Source organism: Molothrus ater, chromosome 2, assembly GCF_012460135.2.
Source record: "Molothrus ater isolate BHLD 08-10-18 breed brown headed cowbird chromosome 2, BPBGC_Mater_1.1, whole genome shotgun sequence".
Classification (NCBI taxonomy): Eukaryota; Metazoa; Chordata; class Aves; order Passeriformes; family Icteridae; genus Molothrus; species Molothrus ater.
In genome coordinates, this window is record NC_050479.2 from 75857131 (window position 1) to 75877897 (window position 20767).

At 34.2% G+C, this 20767-nt stretch overlaps 1 protein-coding gene across 1 annotated transcript in view; it reads right to left on the reverse strand.

The window, feature by feature from the left end:
• The window catches only part of DYNC2H1 (dynein cytoplasmic 2 heavy chain 1), a 143509-nt gene that overhangs the window by 96359 nt on the left and 26383 nt on the right, over positions 1-20767 (reverse strand). The window contains 23 exon segments of the mRNA XM_036382349.2: positions 984-1121; positions 2009-2163; positions 3411-3492; positions 4207-4349; positions 5258-5371; positions 6360-6468; positions 7279-7527; positions 8662-8786; positions 8906-9073; positions 10308-10410; positions 11642-11786; positions 12294-12445; positions 13146-13392; positions 14028-14287; positions 14911-15066; positions 15959-16088; positions 16460-16667; positions 16992-17256; positions 17905-18104; positions 18921-19036; positions 19666-19889; positions 20023-20205; positions 20518-20700. Coding sequence (XP_036238242.1) covers positions 984-1121; positions 2009-2163; positions 3411-3492; positions 4207-4349; positions 5258-5371; positions 6360-6468; positions 7279-7527; positions 8662-8786; positions 8906-9073; positions 10308-10410; positions 11642-11786; positions 12294-12445; positions 13146-13392; positions 14028-14287; positions 14911-15066; positions 15959-16088; positions 16460-16667; positions 16992-17256; positions 17905-18104; positions 18921-19036; positions 19666-19889; positions 20023-20205; positions 20518-20700 — 3855 coding nt within the window.

A 20767-nucleotide genomic window follows, 5' to 3' on the forward strand; every position in this document is an offset into this window, starting at 1 on the left:
TGTAACTCTACAGGACAACAGCAGATTTAAAACTGAAATCATCAATACACCAAGCCAATCATTATTATTCAAATCCATGTACCATAGACAGATAGAGCCCAAAAATATTAAAAACTGCCTACAGGAAGAGACTTACAAAGAATGGATGTAATGCACCTTTAAAGCACTGTGAAACAAATGGTTTGAAAGACTAGGCATTTATTCTACTGCATATGGAGAATGACTTTGACATCAAACTTCAGACTGACCAGATTAAACAGTAACAAAAAAAAAAAACCCAAAAAACAAAAACAACAGTGTAGTGACATTAGACTCATTACAGTTTATCCTACATTTATAATTCCAGGAAGTATCTATGTAGAGACCTATTGTCTATACAATTATTTTACTTGACTGAGAAAACACTACTAAAGAAAATTACAGGATTTTGAAAAAAAAAGTCTGCCTCTGAGATGAAGAATAAAAATTCAAAGAGTGATGAATATAGAGATATTATCTAACCTTCTGTGAGGTTAACTTCTGAGAACCAGGCCTCATGAAATACATATTTTCTAACAGTTCACAAATTTCATTCCTGGTATTTGTTACTTAAAATAGTCCTAATACAAAATACTTGTAAGTATTTTGTTGAAATTTCCTATCTGGGATAACCATAAAACCCATCAGTTGGATTTACAAAGTTCTAGGAAAACTTTCAGACAGACTAAACTACAACAGTAAACACTACTCAGGTACAAAACTTACACTGATCTCTTCCTACTCAGTCAGTTCTAACCTGATTTAAATTACATAATCCTCTGTCCTGTTGCAACCTTTATTCAAGCCTCTGGGCTCACACCTTCCTTTAGGTAAACTCTTGTAAATGCATCAGGTTTTGTAACAGTTGAAAAGAACAGAAAACATAGGCAGTTACAGAGACCAAAGATAGAAAAACAGCTTTTTTTCTTTTTTCCCCCCCAGTTTTGATGTGATTGTATACCCACCTGCATAGATACTGTAATTTCTTGAAGAGCAGCATCAGCTTCATCCTGCTTCGTTTTGAGCAAAATGCTTTGTTCTCCAGCTTTCGTGTTCAGTTGATCTACCAGGGCTTTAGCCTCATTCAGCTTTGAAACACCTGCCTACAAAGGTTTATAAGAAGCAAATATTTAGGAACAAATTTGAAGTGAATTTAAATGAACATTTGCTATAAATAATATGGACAAACAAAGAATAATGTAGACTAATCTTTTTTTTTTTAATTATTTTTCACATTTTCTTGATATTATTTAACCTAAAAATTAGATCAGGTAGTTCTAGCTGTGTTGCTCTAAGATCTATTACTACAGCCAGAAGATAAAAAAAATCTCAAAACAATAAAGTTTTAATGAAACAACAACTAGCATATAATATTTTTCCCAGTAATTCAATAGCATTTCAGTTAACTGATATTAACTCAATGTAACTATATCTCCCCTAAAAGCAAATCAATAAAAGTTAAACAGAATGAAATAAAATAGATTATCTGATTTCTACATATTTCAACACTAAAAAAACATATATATAAAATAAAGTTTCAATTATGCTCAAAATTAACTATTTTCTTTATTCACACTTTTTACATTGTTTCCTTAATACTATTTATATAATACCAATATTTCAAGATATATTTGAAAAAAAAATTATCTGGAAGATATTTTAATTGAGGATAAACATCACTAATTTTCCAGTAAATTATTACCTTTACTTAGCAGAGCATTTAACAAGAAACATGCCCAGTCTGATACATTCTCAAGGAAAAGTATTAACAAAAACAAGAAAACCACTTTTCACTCTTTCAGGCACTTGAACAGAAAAGGGCATTAAGATTGATACTATTTCTCTCCTGAAACCAGATCATGAGCATTTGCCAATAGAGGACACACACATCACATTACCAGGCTAGCAGCTACAGCTCATTAATACAAGAGACATTTCCTAATGCAAGAATATATTGAAAAGTCATATGTTAAGGGTTTTAAACACATACCTGCAAGTGGTTCTGCCTTTTTATTAGCTCTCTTCTTTTACTGCTGTAGATGGTACTGTACACACGAAGGAATGTCATATACCTGCTGGGTGTTGCTCCATACATTTTACATGATTCGTGGATTGCCAAAAATGACTTCAGAAAATCAGAATGACCTGTACAACATCATTTTTTATACAGATAAAATTATACTGAATTTTATCTCACATTAAAATAACTAAGAAAAAGCAAGAGAATATGCTTGCTTTTTGAGATATGAATTAAGAGTATTCAAAACACCACAAAGACTATACTTTTTTATAGTACTCTCATGGAAACAACATGTAAATACATTTGAAATGCCTATTTCTCAGAAGGAAATACATTGAAATTGTTTGATGTCTGGAAAAGCCAGCAAAATTAATTGCAGACTACTGAAGACTAATCATATAAGAAACTACTTCCACAAAAATTGAATTTTAAAGTACTTGGGACTGTTTTAGAAATAAAGCCCATGTGTTTTTGTCTTCTCTCTTATCTCTGATGACAGGCAAACTAAAAGGTTTTTTCTGCCATTCAGTTTATTGAACACTTTCTCAAAAAAAGCTCAAAGATACTGTAAAATAAACCACATTACCCTACAAAAGAAAAAATTCCTAAAGCATATCTATATATAAATTAATGCCTGTAATAAGTACTGCAGCCTAGATTAATTACGATGATCTAGGATAAAGATGGATAGTAATGAGAACACCAAATACTATTTTAGCCCATTATTCTGATTGGTCTATTAAAAAGCAACGTAAACCAAGAAACTCCAAGTGATCCACTTACCATCTTATATTCTGTTAGTTCCATGACCTCTAAGTACTACTTTTATAGAAAGTGGCTAAAAGTAGTATTCTGCAAGTGAGTGCTGGCACGGGTCTCTTAGATTATGTTTGAGACACTCTTTTTAACATGACTATATTTGAAGCCTTATGATAAAAACTAATTATTCTGAAAAAGGGGCATTACTTCCAACAAAGTAGTTTTTGAAATTAATACAGTAAAATGAAAATCTACAAAAAGAATAATGAAATATCTAAACTGAAAAACTCTCAAAACATCAAATTTTCAGGTTGCGAAATAATATCCACATAGAAGGAAGACACTGACCAAAACAAGATACAGCTAAATTAGTGTATAAAACTGAATATATATATACACAGTGACTGCTTGTGACAGAAGAGACTGCATTGGATCAGCCAGGATGTATGTTCCAGACTAATGCTCCCTTGTGCAAAATGCCTGCCATGTGAATAATACCAAAGTCTATGAATATGCTGGTAAACACATACTCAAAGTATCTATGTTATTATCTATGCCCAACATGGGATCAAGTGCTTAATAACAATAACTAGTAGGTCTACCTAAATATTACCTGAATGTTTTTTCTTAACTTCTTTATGTGTTTTTCCAGTCTTTTCTTGTTCATCTGAATCACACAGAAGCATTTCAGGTATCTAAAAAAACCACCATTTTTTGCATGAAAATTACGAACAATGACATTTTGAGTTAAAATTTTAAAAAGACCAACACACAAACCTTCAATTTAGTTTCTCTTTTGAAAAGATTGAAAATGATACACTTAAAATAAGGAATCCACAGAATACTTTTAGCATTAGAAGATAAATTCTGCCTTTCCATGTCACTGATAACTTCCTATTCTCTCAAGTAGAAGATATTTATCCCAGAGGCACTGCCACCACTGCTGTTGGGCTCAGCCTTGGCCAGTAGCACATCCTTCTTGGAGCCAGCTGGCACTAACTCCACCTGAAATGGGGGAAGCTTCTGGCAGCCTCTCACAGAAGTCACCCCTGCAGGCCAACCTGACACCAAAACCTCAGCACACAAACAAAATACAACTGGTTTTAACATTTTGCTTGTAGTCTGTATTTTGTTCTTAAATGCTGTGTTTGATCAGAGTCATAGTAGTCAGCATGTTGTTCAAGTCAGCCCACAGAGAGAACAAAACATAATGTTACTGGTAAAACAACAATGCTAATAATGCTTCACTGTTCTGTGGAATTTTCCATCTTTGTATAAGTGTACAAAGGGATTAAATAAGTACAGTGATAATTATTCCTTCACAACCTTAAATATCTTGACCTTATTCACCAGAGCTCAGTTATATTTAGAGATACTAATTTAAGTAAGTCACAATTAATGCAACTTACCTTTTTCATGCTGTCTTCTGACCAGGTTTCCATCCATAAAACCTGACATTTCTTATACAGTGCTGGATTACTTTCACAGTTTATTGTGAAATTTAAATTGGTAGAATCCATGATCAAGACAATGTGCAGATTTTGTTGGATCCCTAAAAATGCAACAATTTTTAGTAAATAATCTGACTACATGATGGTAGATTTATTGCAAATACAACATAATTTGCCTTTTTTTAAATACTTATCACAAGGCAATTCAACAATTTCTGAAAAAAAAGAGCCTATCACACCAATTCAAGCCTATCACAAGGCAATTCAACAATTTCTGAAAAAAAAGAGCCAAATCACACTAGAAAAGGAATGTTTGTAAGTAGAAATTTATGAAGTACCATGAATTCTCATTCTCTATAATATAGTGCATTTTTTAATTCTGAAGAGCTGGCAGCATTTAAGTAGAAAGCACTAGTTCTCATTCTAATTCATGTAGACCAATAGAACCAATCAGAAGTAGTTCCATGGCTAGTTGCTATAACTGTATTCTTTCTGTCATAGTCTTGATTTATTTCTAAACTATTTAATCTTCTCATTGGGCCAAGGAAGAAACACAAATAATTAAGAAAACTATCTGTAAATTTTGCTTATAATTAGTCAGAATCCAAAGTGATTTCTTGGTGTAATTGATCAATAGAAGAAATCTGTTACTAGATAAATGTAAAAGCTATACAAACCAGAAAATAATGGGAAAAAAGCTTTCTTCCTTCTAATTACTTTCAACAACAGATTTCATAACATTTGTAGAACATTCATCAACACAAATTTTCAGACAGAAAAATAAATTTTCAGCTGAGGGTTCTGTACCCTCAAATATCACAAATACTATTCCTGCCTGCTATTTGATTGCTAGCTAAAAGTAAAAACTGCACACAATAAAAAACCTATGTTAGAAATTATTTGTCCATTGTTATTATACCATTTGTCATTATACCATATATGTCCATTTGTCCAGTGTTATTATACCACTTTTTAAACTTCATATTTAATTATAACTATGTTGACATACGGTATGTGAAGTAGTTGAAAATAGGTCCTGTAAATCCATCTTGCGAAGCTTGATCCTTCAAAGGAGATAGCAATGGCTCTAATTCTTCTATTTTATACAGCCCCGGAACTTCTCCTATTTCAAGAATGAATTTGATTAAGATAAAATACACTAGAATTCTTTAAATTGCTTTGAAGGTCTCCCTTGAATCCTCTGTATAGAGAATTCAAATTTCATAGTTTTCACCTCTATACTTTCTTGAGTATTATCCCACTTTCTTAATAATTCTTTTCATGATATCATGAAAACAAAAAAAACAAATTACAGTGATTCTATTTAACAGTCTACTTTGTTTATATTGCTGAAATGTGGTTGAAAAAGGCTCTTTCAAATCTACCCAAAGACAGTGACCCTTTTCTGCATACAAAGCAAATCAAACCAAACTGTCATACACCAGGACACAGGAACATGAAAGTGAGTAGCTGTCTAGATTCTCAGACAAAGTTTTAACACTGGATAATCAAGATCTGATACTGTAAGTAGATCTGGGGTAGCACATAAGAGAGAGGAAAATCTGGTGCTCTTATTAATCAGCTCTTAAACTACTGCAGTTCCAAAAAAATCATTTAGCAACTTTGACTCAGTCCTTCAATGATCCTGTCTCTCATCCAGGAACAAAGCTGGACAAAAATAAAGTCATTTTTGTTATTTGTTACTGCTGTTTATCATCTCACTTCAGAAAAGTGAGCTTTGCTGGTGACTATTTAATTAAAGAACTCAGTCTGTACAATCTAGTAAAGCATTGGAAACTCTCAATTTTGAGTTTTATTATAAAAGGGAAGCAGAAGAGTAGAATGCATTTTCATTCTGCTGTTACACTGTTATCAAAAACTCCTTTGAAATTAATTAGAGGAACTAAAACAGTGTACTATAGGGTAAATTAAAGGACAACTAAGTGGACCTTGAGTCAGGTTCTTACATACAAGTACTCTAATTAAAACAGCATAGAACGCTAACTAAACCCTGATAGAGACATAAAATTAGAAAACATCATCTAATTCTGCCTCGTTGAGCTAAGTGGCATGGTAAAAGTAGTACCATACACTCTTTGGACTTGACTCACCTGAGGACAGTAAACTGTTGATCATCTCCAGGAAAGTGGAATGAACAAACTGATAGTCTTCCAGCAGCAATACCACCTGCTGGGCTTCAATGCCTGCAAGCTCCATCACCTACAATCAGGGAACACATTTAAATAGCAGTGTATTGTCCAGAAGAGAATGATAATCATACAATATCCTGAGTTAGAAGGGACTGGCACGGATCACAATCTTTCCTTCACTAGATATTACATACGTATTTTCTCCACACCATCTACACTACTACATATTTACAGAAGATTTCCAGGTTAAAATCAGTTAAAAGAGATATCAAATACAAAGAACATTCTACCTAGATATACAGCTTAGTAATAAAAAAATAATTAAAACAGACTCTTCCATAGAGTATATTTATGTATATGACTCAAGGATAGAATTTGATTACTCTTTTGTGTAGGCAAATATCTAGAATTTTCTTTAGCATAGCTGAAGGTAATGAGAATCTGCTGATTCAAGGTTTGCAACTGGTTTTAAATTATATGTACACTTTCATCAATCACTAAAATTTTATTTGATTGAACTACTCTTAACTGGTAGATCATAGTAGACACAGAAAATAAAAGTATATAACAACATGGAAATATATACATGAAAAAGCCTTTTGCATAAGTATTCACAAAAAATTTCATATTTATAAGTTCTACAACAATCAAAAAGAGCTCTGGTATTCCAAAAAGTGGATTTTCAATTAGTTACTCTAAAGAACAGTGCACACATTTAGAATTTCTAAAAAATTACTTGTTTCATTTAGACTATCATTTTTCTTCTCTTAACATATCTCTTTTCCACAACCTTTGGTGTCCTTCAAAATTCCCACATTCTTTATTTTTTCTTTAACATACACCTACAGCATTACAAAATAGACCAAACTGAGTGACTTACATATTTAAGATCAGTTTTGAACTGCTTCAGCTGATAACCTCTGGAAATTTTGGGAGTAATCAGAACAGCTCCATGCATATGACTGACTAAAGAGGTAACTGTCCGACGACCTACACCACTCCGTCCTGCCAAAAGAAGTGATCCTCCCGGAAAACTCAGCACTCTGTCCACTTTGGACATATAACTGAGGACTTCAGGGAACAGTAAAATATCCACCTCTTTTTTGTCCCGTCCATAATGAATTATACCCTATTTAAAAAAAAGAGGAAAAAAAAATCTAATCACTACTAATAAATATAAGCAGTGAGATATGCAAACATCCAACATTTTAACGTTTAGAAAAGAAAGCCTTAAAAGCTTTAGAGATCACACTGAGCTACATTCAGAAAAAAAATATTTTTGTCACTGAATTTAGAAACCTCACATACCCTTTATGAGTTACCCTTTATGTAAATATATCAAAAATTAACATATCACACTATGCCCAGCACCAGAACACCTTTGAAATCTTTGATATATTGTAATAGGAATCTACCACTGAACTAATTAAAATTGAATAATGGACGAGAACAAAGTCTGAGCTGTGTTTCTGACTACAGATTAATTAATAACTCAGGAGAGTGTTTTAGGCACCTAATTGCTGCATAATTGCTTATTATGGAAGTTCCTAGTGAAAGACACACAGCAGCAGATCCTATGATTAAATTATGACCTTGTTATACTCATTAAAACCTCATCTTTAAAGCCCAATGTATCCTGCAGTCAGGGAAATCAACAAACTCCCTGCTTACTGAGGCTGTTGAATTTCCTAATTTCCCATATAGTGTATTGGTCACAAGTTGGTACTTAAGGAGAGGTGGTAGATTACCATCTGAAGTCCATCAAACACTATGACTAAGGGTGACAATTTTAAAAACTCTCATTCTAAAAATCAGATAGCCTGGAGGAGTTAAAATGTTTGCATTTCCTCATCAAGCTCACTTTTTGTACTTTAACTGCTTAAAAGCATGCCAAATCTCCAGCAGTTCTTCAAACAAAAATTATGCTACCATATTGCACATTCAAAAAGAAATCATTTAGTAAAACACTTAGGGACTCAAACAATATACAAATATATATGGACATAAATGTTTCTCAAAATGTTGGTTTATCAAACTGTTGTAAATCAGCAAGAAAGGCAACTGATGTCCTTTCATCAACCTAACCTTGCTACATACTTCCTACTGCCTGCCACATAACATCACAAGTCTTCCCTTCACCAAATGCAAAAAGCGATTCTTTGAACAGGAGGCAGCCCCCACCATAAACCTGGTTGCTTGCATGTTACTCTTAGCCAAAACTCTCTAGAATCATTGCTGTGTATATTCTTTAATCATGCCTCACTTTTTGAATAACATCTTTCAGGTCTGTTGAGTTTAGTCTGCCAAGTGGCCTCCCATGTGGTGGTAGTGCCTGGCCTGGTGTGATGAATGCCTCTTGACAAGCTCCCCACGTTGCATAAAAGGTATCTGTGAAAAAAAAGGAAACTTTTGAAACTTCAGGTGTTCAACTCATATGCTATCTAACTTGACTAGGCATTTCCTAAACAAATATTTCAGGTTTGTGTGGTATGCTTCAAATGGCTTACCTGCCATATTGTCCAGAACATCTGAGCCCCAATCACCTTGAAACACATTGATCAAAATGTTATCAAATACTTGAAGTTCTTTCGTGCCAACAATTCTGTCACGGAACAAGCGGCGTGCTTCATAAGCAAGAACTTCCAACACAAAGTCTGCAGTTTGTATTAATGAACCTACAAAATTTAATGAGAGAATTAATTTTATATATTTATAATAGATTTGCAAATTTCTACTTTAAAATATGAAATTGAAAATGAGCAAGAGAAATTACATACCAGTAGGAGAGCATCGGTAAGGAAGAAATAGGAGAAAAAGTAAACATTATGAAGTGCTTTTTAATAATTCCTTTATGGATCATTACAAGATAAAATGAAATATATTCTATTAAAGCAAGTTCTTTCTATTAAAACAAGTGTCAGCTTTTAAGAAAAATGAACAAGGTGTTGCACACAAAGTCAAAATTAAAAGTCAGTTTTACAGGCAATGAAACCAAGAAAATCCAGAAGACATTTTTAAATGGGAAGAGAAAGACTGATAACAAATACTAAAATAATAATAAATACCCAAAACAGTCTGTATTAGAAAATGCCAATAGAGACTCCAAATCTTAAATACTCCTCACAAAAGAAAAAAGGAAGGTGAGTAATAACAAGGCCTTGCTGTTCATCACTGGAAAAGCACATGCACATGTCAATGTTAGATACAACTAAGAAGTCCTTAAATCAGCTGAGATTACCCATTCATTGATTGTCAGTACAGCTTTTCTGAAATCATTCAAGCTGCATTTACCATCTCATGATCCCAGAAAATAAGTGGAAAGGAAGTACAGCATTCTTATCACTAATCCTCTTTAAGCAGCCCTCTATGCAACCTTCTAATGAATGTAAGAGCTAAAACATAATGAGTAATTGCTTGTGATGTAGTAATAATACCAATTTCAGAGACAAAAACAAGTTTAGAAAGCAGCCTTTGAAGTATGTGTATAAACCAGGTTTATACAACCAGGTACAGCAGGACAAGCATGAGAGGCAAGGCTCTGGGAATACAGAAGACAACAAATATGCTCACAAAAACCTCAACACAAAACACAAAAAAACACAGAACAAAACAGTGAAGAGTAGGGGGCACAGTTCAAATTCCCATAGTAAGCATGCAGTCCCAAACCACTAACTTCCCATAAACCATAAAAAGCTCCCACACGTATTTTAAAACATCGTTGGATTTTTTTTTAACCTGTTTACTCTTATGTTATGGAATGAACTGTCAGGACTTTTTTCCCCTCCATTCAGTTACAGACAGTTCACAGTTGAAAAAGATCAATGTGGAGCCAACAGTAAGACTGACATCAATGATAATCTAGCCCATTTTAGAACTACTTTATTAAAAAAAACCAAATAAGTGACTTACCACCTTCTAAATCGTATCTGAATAAACCAAGAACCCACTGAGTAAGAATACATGGTGTAAAAAGGTAATGACTGTGATCATCAACTGTGAATTTTGCTCGTACCTAAAAATGGGAGTTAAGGAAAGGAAAAAAAAATGATATTGTAAAATTTAAAGTACTTTTCTAAGGTACCAGATAGATTAGTTTTCTAGTTGGTGAACATTCAGATATTCTATGAATGTACTCCTTGTTTAAATCTTGTTTTCTGACCACAAAAGATTTTTGTCAGAACATTTTTTCTGTACCATTTTGTGATGGAAACAACTGCACATCTCACCTAGGACTGTTAGTGCAGTATTATCAGACCAAATACATAATTTTTTTAAACAATACCAAATATGAAACACAAAGGCAATACTGAAATGTAATAAAAACCTACTTAAATTATTAACATTTTCACACTAAAACCTACCTAAATTAGTAATACTTTCTCACTACAAAATACTTCATACTTACTCTTCTCCCACAGAGCATATTCGAATTTACAACTACATCTTTAATTCAAGGAATAACTGCTTTCATCAGTCATTTGAGCACAGTGTAATGAGACTTCAACTCATAGTTCTTGGAACACATCAATGTCAAATGTAACTCCTGCTAAGAGGTGCATGCCAGTCAGTGACTAAGCCCACATCATAGTCAAAAGGATCAAGTCTATATCATGCTTCTGCCTGGATGGGGACATTCATACATTCTACAGCAAGCACCACACAGTACCTTCCCCAGTAAGGCTATGCACTGATTAAGAAAAGCAAGTAGTTAAGCATTTTGCTAGACAGAAGTTCTTAAATTTCAAGTGGGAGGCTAAAATGAACACGTGTCCAGTTGTAAACACCGGCTTTTAACAGTGTACCATTGTAATAGGTAGTCCTCGATGTTTTTAAAGGATGCCACCCTCATATCTCCTTCTGTGTTCATAACAGCATCCAAAACAACTAGTCACAGAATCATCTGTTGCACTGTCTCCTCATCCATTAAGTAGTAAAACACTACTATCCACATTTCATAAATCAGGAACTGAAAGTATAGAAGTGTTAAGATAAGAGTGCCAAAATCCTAAAACAAATCTGTGGGAAAGCAAGAGCATTTACTGCTTACTCTGCTTGCTTCCAATACCTAGGGTTTTCTGAAAATAACAAGTTCCAAAATTGATATCAACTTTATTAAAAAGATATAAACTTAGATTTTAATACTGATAAACCTTTTTACTCTCTTGTTAATTCAAAAGCTTAATACTTGTAATAAAATATCTGAACTCTCCATCTCCTTGAAGAAAGAAAAAAGGTTTCCATACCTGTTGATAGATCTGAACCATAGATCCTGCTAGCTGATGTATTTTTGGTAAAGAACCCCAAACAGGGTGATTCTTTAGGTTTTTCTGTAGTACAGGTTCCAAGTAGGCACTATAAATAGTTTGTAATTGTTCTCTTTCTGGATAGCTAGAAAGGGAAAAAACCTAGTCATTATGGACTTTTTCTGTTTAACTAAAACTGAGTTATACTTATATACACAATTACTGAGAAATTTCATTGAATAGCATTTCCATCCAGCAGCTAAGAAAAATCATCATTTTATTGCATTAAGCCACTCTATGAAATTTTCTGTTGATATGGTCAAAGTTAAATAAATAAACTTCAATTTCTCTAACTTTATAACCAAATACCACCTTAACATAAAGCTGCAGAAAGAAGTTTACTGCAAGCAAAATTATCCAACAGGAAACATATTTCAAACACTTCACTACCACAGGCACCTGCAGATTCCTCTTAGCTGGACTCTGGTGCTAGGAGGCACCAAATAAGCACCAAATCCGACAATCACAAACTGTGAGAAAAGATCAAAGACTGGAACAGCTACATCTTTGCAAAGACTAAATTGACAAGAGGTCCTTATAAAGAGAGGCTGAATCTGAGCTCTGAGTGTTAGACTAATTTACATGTACTTACTCAATTGCACAGAGACGTACAATAGAGGTAAATCTGGAGGTAAGTTTATGTCTTCCTAATGTTCCTCCAGCTGACATGGAAGCCACAATTTGGATGTTTTCTAAACCAACCCATTCCAGATTTTCATCATAAAATCCTTGATATGTAAGAACCTTCAATAATTAAATAAATACTTCATTAAAGGAAAGTCAACAAAGTATCATACAAAATAAAATATAATAAAAAAGTGAGAAATGTACCGTTATTTCTGCTTTCTTAACTGCCTGAGGAATCTTACTCCTTATAATTTTGTCATCTGCACATTTGCAGGACTCCATTGTCCCAGTCATTAATGAAGATGTTAAACAGATCACAGCTTCCAAATAGACTCTGTACCACTGACAATCACTCTTTGGGTCTGGCTCTTCAGCCAGCTTTCAATCCACCTCACTATATGCTTATGCAGCCTGTATCAACAGCTTTTCTTGTGAGAATCTTTGGGAAGACAGCATCAATGGTCTTAGTGAAGTCCATATATATATTCACTCTCTTCCCCTCATCAAGCCATGACTTGTCCCTGGTGAATCCATGCTGACTGCTTCTGGCAATCTTTTTGTCATTCGTATGTCTACTGCACTGTAACTCATTGAGATGAGTGCTGTCTTTATTTGTTTATAAGTATCAGCCAAATAAAAATGGTATCTTATTGCTGGCTGACACCTACATATTCTATTAAAGCACAAACAAAACCAATGCCAATACAGGATGCAGGATTTTAACACTGAAATTAATCAACATAGGTATTTACTACATATGCTAAATTATATCCAGTATACTTGAGGCTCTTTATAAATAATAGACATAAGTGTTCACCTGCTGCAAAAAAGCCACAAGAGTGCTTGTTCCCCATTTATCAGGTTTGGGTAGATTGATGTCTTTTAAGTACAAAACAAGCCTTTCACAGTCCTTTGGTCTGTACACTCGCCCAGTGTTTGTGCTGATTACAATGCAAGTTTGACTTAATTTCTGTAGAAGATGTTGAGAAGTAGTCTGTGCACTGCAGTGAACAGTGGCAATCTGAGTGGAGCGGAGCTGAGAAAATGCATAGTGAAGCAGCATCCTAGAAAACCAAACACGTACATACATATAGGCATAAATAAATTAAAATGCTGTGTACCAAAAGATATTTTACAGTTTCTGAATTAACATGCATATACTAAATCCTATATTAATGGAATAGGTGGAACATGAGGTTTGCTGAATTCAGTATTCTTGCCTTTAAAACTGTAACATTTTCCATTCACAAAACTCAATGGAAGTGTAGTGCATACAGCTACAAAAAACAATTTAGTACCTTGGTTTAGTGACCCAAACCATCCAAATAAGGAATCTAATAAAGGCAACAGGATGTGCTAAATTGAGTTGCCTGCACAGGGCATCTAGTGCCTCTTGAAATGAGACTGGATCTCATGTGCCTCTAAGCTGTTGCTCCATGTCAGTTGGTTTTCCAAAGATCCTGTTTCATATCTAAAAGCTACATTCACATATCTTGGATGCACAGTGACATGTCCTACATGAAATGTCCCTATAGGGCTTCATAATTTACTTACTTGCCACTACATAAGGTTTTTTTTCATTAATGACCTAAACTAGTCATATTCTATCAGAAACTCATATGATAAAAGCATTATAAAAAACTTACAGATTCTGTCAAACTAGAAGTATATTTTGCTTAAAGTAGAAACTATTTTTTACCCCTTTCCGCATCCTTCAGGACCCACAAGAAGAAATGGCTGTTTATTATTAATATCTAGCCACGGTCTAAAGTAATCTAAACCTCTCTGCATGTCAGGGGTTTGGATGACAGGAAGTGTTTGGAGATTGCTGAAGTCATCAGCTGTTAGATTTTCAGGTTTTTTCAGCTGATACAGCATTAGCTCTCCAGTGTCAGTGTCATAATATGTGTCCAGGGGCTTCCTCGGATCAGGAGGAGACTCTTGTGCCCAACTGAAGATCTTTAAAAAAAATAAAAACAAAGCTTCAGTTAAATCCATATTCCTAACAACAAAATCTACCATTTCAAGCTAGTCTAAAGAATGTTCAAAGAATACTTATGTAAAATCAAACACATAATTCTTTGATTTGATAGTTCGAGGCTGCCTTTGAAAATTAATTCATATCATACATATGCTTTATGATTAAGTCCTTAACTAAACAATAATATATTACTCCTCCACTTTTCATAATATAAAGAAATTAAAATAAATTGTATTTAGAAAAGCTTTAATTTTTTTTTTTATATTAGGCATGCTAATAAGAAGAATACTTAAGAATACCTCCCTGATGAGGAGGAGGTAAAGTCCTGTTTCTATTTCAAGTATTCTCAACAGAAAAAAAACCCCAAAAAAATAAATCTAAATTACATATACCATACATATAGACAAACACAGTCTGCTGCAGTGCGTCCTGGAACTAAGCAGTATGGACAAAGGCATTTCACTCTCTCTTGGTGCAGGACCAAAGGATCGCTATCTGGGATGGATGCAATGATCCAGTGACACATAAAACATTCCTTCACTTCTCAGCTATTTCTCTACAGATTACACAAATCAAAATCAAATTAGAGCACAGAGACTACCTCTTTTGCAAATTCTTGTCGTGACTTCATGTTGAGATTGCCACCAAGACCACGTAACAAGTTAATAATAAACTGTCCACGATCAGTACTTCCATGAAGATGAGACAGTCCATTCATCACAGTTCCAACTAAACTTGTTTCCACTACAAAGTCATTCTGTAAATTGAAATTTATAGTAGATTTAAATATATTCCTCAATATAAATGTGGTGTATTGCTAGCATGCTTTTGTTACTCATTGCTTTTTGACATTTACACAAATGAGGTAAGATCTCAACACTGCTATTCTAGAAAATTCACTTGCCATTAAGTTATTTCTAAGCAATGATATGGCGGTTTTAATTCCAGACTATGAGTTAATGTAATTTAGGATAAGCAATCAGAACTTTCCTCACAGATTTTGAGAATTTATAAGGAATAAACACAACTGTACACTGGAGATCTTTCTTTTGAACAGATTATTTATGGATTTTGCTCTTTGGCACCAAAGGGAATTTGCAGCCTCAGGAAGAATGCCATGGCTTTTACTTTGTTACTTTAAAAGTTAAAAAAATGCCACGCATAAAAGATTTAGGAGGAAAAATAATTAGAAGAACACAACAGGACCATGTATGTTCCTCAGCAGAAGATAATGCACATCTCTTAAACACTAGCACACTGGCCACTTTAGAAAGTCTCCTAAAAAAATATTTTCAGCACATAAGCTACTTGATCAAGGCAAATTCAACTCCTCCAGAGGAGGAGTATGGGGAGCAGCATTAATGTGGTCACAGCACCAAGCCTGCCAAAGTACAAGAAGGGTTTGAACAATGCTTGCAGGTGCATGGTTTGATTCTTGGGGTGGTCCCATGCAGGGCCAGGAATTGGACTTCTGTGATCCCTGTGGGTCCCTTCCAACTCAGGATACTCTAAAATTCTATCTAAAAAGTGCTGAGATTTTTTTTAATTACAGTTCAAAAATTAATCTGAAAGATCTGTTTAGTGCTAAACTAGAAAAATGAATCCTACTTAACAGAAGCTGAAATTTGATTAAGTATTTATTTACTAACCTTCTTTACAACCCAGTTTAAAGCCTTTTCAAAATAGGCTCCAATCCAATTTTCAAGGTTGCATCTGTATTCTTCAGGCTGACTTCTGATCCAAGACTTTATTAGAGCATTAAGATCTGTATCTTCATCACTAAGTCAAAACAAAAAAAAAATTCAGATAAATACAAGACACCAATGTCTTTAGATAGATTGTTTTAAAGGAACAACAAAATTCCAGAAAAAGTCTAGTAAAATACTTTGACAATTTCTAACCAATATTTAAAGAATATTGGGCTTTCCAGTAAAGAATTCACAGTGTCCTTTAGAAAAAATCTGAGATATTTCAGTCAAAAGTTTATAACAAACACCACGGAAGGGATATGCAACCTAAAGAAACTTCCTCAGTGATTGACTTCCTAAATGTAAGCAACTAATCAGCTGCTCTCTTCACTTGAGAATACCTTTCAAGAAAAGTAAGTATATATTTGCTCACTTTAAAAGTATGCATGTCTTCTGGCTTACCTGAGAAAGATCATTCCCATTCGGGATATTGTAGCAGGAGACGCACAGCTAAGGTCATGAGTTTCGAATATAAAGTTGACATTTGAACCAAACTGAATTCTTTCTCCACTGGGCATAGTCAACAATTTGTTGTCATCCAAAACAGAATTCAAAGATTCAATCCATTCTGGATCAATATCACCATCACAAATTATCCATGAAGTAACATCTATTTCCAGACAGAAAAATAAAATATCAAACCCAAGTTCAAAAATATCACCCCTTGCTATCTTAATGTCATTTATTATTCTTTCTTCATTATGACTTACATTTCTATGAAGACACTCCTCACATGCTTTGCCTACTTCTGCCTATTTTTGCTTTCTTATAACAAAATTTGTAAAGAATGTACCGAGGCATTTGGCTACAGTGTTACCAGAAGTTTTTCTTGCCTTATGCTATCCACAAACAATACCACAATATGAAGAAGTACTTGAAAAGGAACCATTTCTGTAATTTCAGTGTAACATCTGCCAGTCCCTCTCAGACATACCTCGGGGCTCTCGCACCACTTGCCGAGCACTGTTTGTAAGCACTCCATCAGACCATTCCCTGGTATCCATGTCAATGCGGCCCAGCAGCTGATGGCGAGGCATGGCTTTGGGATTCATTGTGTACTGCTTCACCACTCGGCCAGTTTTACCAAGGGCTGTCTTTAACATCCGCCAGAGTGTTGATTTACCTCCACCACTGGGACCTACGATAACTACACCCATTCTCTGACGCAGTTGTTCATATAACTCCAAAGCCTTCTTGATCTAGACAATGAAAGAGATAACAGCTATGTGAAAATGTAAAGCTAAATGAAATATGCTCATTTACAGTATTTCTGAGATTTACTTTGCATGCGGACACTTTCAATAATTTTGACTTTTTAAATAGATAATAGCAGATATATTTAGAATTATGATACTAAGGTTTATGAAGAAATTTTTTTTACATGTTAGAAGCATTTCACTAAATTACTAACACAAAAGTAATAGCTATCTTCCAGCATATTTTTAATGAGAATTTAACCAATCTTCAGTCACAAAACTTCATCCAGTTCTACAATAAATAAAAACAAGGCAGAGAACTGCTTGTGAAAATCAAATATTCACCTATTTCATTCTTTCAGTGTCCAAAATATTTATTGGCATTTGTATCTGGCTTGAATGAAACTGTGTGTCACATGTTCACATCTTAATTTTCCTTGCACTATTTTTCTTTGAATTACATAACTGATCTACAGCGCTTCGAACACACGTGTAATTTTTTGTATACATGTAATTGGAATCTAACAACCAGTTATTCTCACTTTTTTATAAAAGGTTTTTCAAAAAAAACCAGAAATTTGTTAAATGAATGTAATATGAATCACTTCTAATTCAGAATAATACTGTTTTGTTGCTGTAGTTGATGTTTACCTGTGTGCTTATAATTTCCAAGTTTGCCTCCTCAAAGACTTGTTGTAAAGCTGCAGTTAACTCAGCATATTCCACATCTTTAGAATCAGTGCCAGGAAATACATCTTTAACCAGCTCATCAAAACGAGTGCAGTCTGCAAATGTAAGCTTTGATGTGGTGTTCAGTCGCAAAGCTTGAACCACTATGTGACTTTCATTAACTGGAAAGAAAAACAAAGAAAACAGATCAGTTTAAGCTGTGTCAACACTGCTCATACATTGAAAGCAGAATTGGAGCATAGATTTCAGAATTCCAGTTCATATACCATTCTACTTGCAAGTTAGGTATTGTAAGTACAATATATGCCCAGAAATGCATTCTATACAGATATGAGGTGGTTATGATGCAGGCCAGATGCAAACCATTTTTTATGTGAAAATCTGTAAACTTTCAAATATGTGCTGGTTAAGCAAATAGAAAGCAGTAGCTGTCTCCTAAAGATGTGAAACACTCATCCATTCCACACTCTTTAATTCCCTCTCATTTAATATCTAAACAACAATAACTTAAAAAATCTTTAAAAAATGCAGTAACACAATCTAGTCCAATATATTTCTATCATTCCTACCTATCCTTATATTTGTCTGTCTACCAATCTGAATCTAGTGCCATGTGACAATTTTGCAAAACTCAGAGTCAAAATGGTCTGATAACTAATGAATAGTGACAGCATCAGAAGATCAACTTTCCTGTCCTGAGCCAAGTGAAAACAAGATTTTGAGAATCATTTAAAATTATTCCCAAATGGAGCCCTGTAATCTGTGTTCTTCTCATCACATAAAAGCTAAATCTAGAATACGACAAATCTTTTGTGATCTCCAGGTGAAGGTGGGCTTTCATAGATATTTTTTTCTTTCCTAAATTACATAGAGATACAAGCCATGGCTTTTTAAAACTCCAGTGAACAAGAAAGCTGGAGTGAATTATAATTGTATAAGATTCTAAAGAATCAAAAGTTAGGTATGGTCAGTCTTACCTTCTTGCTTTGCATCACTTTTCTTCAGCTGATGAAGAAGACTGCCACAGCCTCTCAAAACAGTCTTCAGTGCTCGTAAACCCCAATCATAGTGCTGCTGTGGTGTCAGAAGCTCCCTGAATTTAAAAACAACAATATTGCAATAAGCTCTAGGTGACAACAGCTGAAATTTTGGGTTGGTGAATGAACACACTTATAATACAGGATTGATCAAAAAAGAAACTGTCACATATTTGTACTGCCATCTGAAATGCATCTCAGAAATACAGCAATGACACTCTGGAATTTTAAGAGGGGTTATATTCAACACATATTCATTATTGGCCCTAACAGCATTCACTCTAACTACTGATCTTTGTACTCTCTAATGCACATAGTTTTAACCAAACAGGCACTTGTATTTCAGTTTTGAGAGTTCAATACAACACAATGCTTGTCAGCATTCATATCCTCACATTTATATTTAGTGAGATACTAGGGAAGCAGCAATTTGCTCCCTTGAGATTGTAACTGAATTCAAGATATTTTCACATCTCAACTTCCCAATATATTGCAGTATTTTAACTTTATAAGTTAAAATACTGATGACCACAGCATCCCAAAAAACTCACTTCCTTTTCAAACCAGGACAAGTATCTGTACAGAGATTTGCATGGTAAACCACTTAGATTTAAGAGCTACAAGGGAAGAAAGTTAGAAAGGTAACTTTACTAAGGAGGGGAGAGGTGGGGGGGTGAAAGCTTACCTTGCTAGATTAAAAATAGCCACTAATTTTCTACCCAGTATTTTAGCATCCTTAAAGCCTTCTGAATACAATATAACTTCTGCAATGAGTTCATTGTCTGGATGAGTCATAGCAACTGGCCTGAAAAGTTGCTTGAGGTTATCAGGCAGCTTTTGTCTTCCTCCATAACCTTTTCCAGCAGGATTCAGAGTGATAAAAATTCCAGAATTTGGATCCATTTCAACCTAGCATTAGAAGTGCATTGTAATGATATATTGTCAGGTGAAACAGCACTGAGAAATGCTGGGTGGACTATGTTTAGTTACAGTAGTTTTTAAATGTGGCCGATGTGAACAAGGTAATTAAGTTTTGCTGTACCTTTTTGCCAAGCATCTCACATACAGGACTGTGTTTCTTCAATGCATGTTGAATAGTCTGAACCTGCATGGATACTGCAGACAATACAGCTTCCTCAAGCCTATTGAATTCATCAAAACATCCCCAGGCACCACACTTCACTAAGCCCACAAATATGCGTCCCATTGACTTCACATCAATGCCCTTGAAATTGAAAAGAATGTTGTCAAAATTCAAATAACAAGAACATATAAAAGAATGTCTTCCCATACACTAAAAAGCCAGTCCTTGAAAATATCCACAAATTTCTATTGACAACTGACAAATTATCAGAATAATTTTAATAATAATTTCAATACTACTACAACGACAACTACTACTACTACTACTACACTAATAATAATAACAATAATAATCATTTATATTATAATTTTAATATTATTTATAGATATAATGTTGCTTTATGAAGTATGGGTGTAGATATCCATTTCCTAAATTAAACAAAACCATATTCACCTCATCACAATTAAAGACTAATACTTGTCTTCCAAGAATCCCACCCAAGGCTTTTACTGATTCTGTCTTCCCAGTTCCAGCTGGACCATAGGGATTTCCTCCAAGGCCCATCTTCATGGCCTGAGTAAGAGTTAGGTAACACTTATCTGTCAAAGGTGTATAAACAAGTTTTGGGGAAATCCCCTGCAGAAACAAAACAAGTTATATTTATTGGTAGACAGAAAATACTGGCAATTTAATTATTTAATTT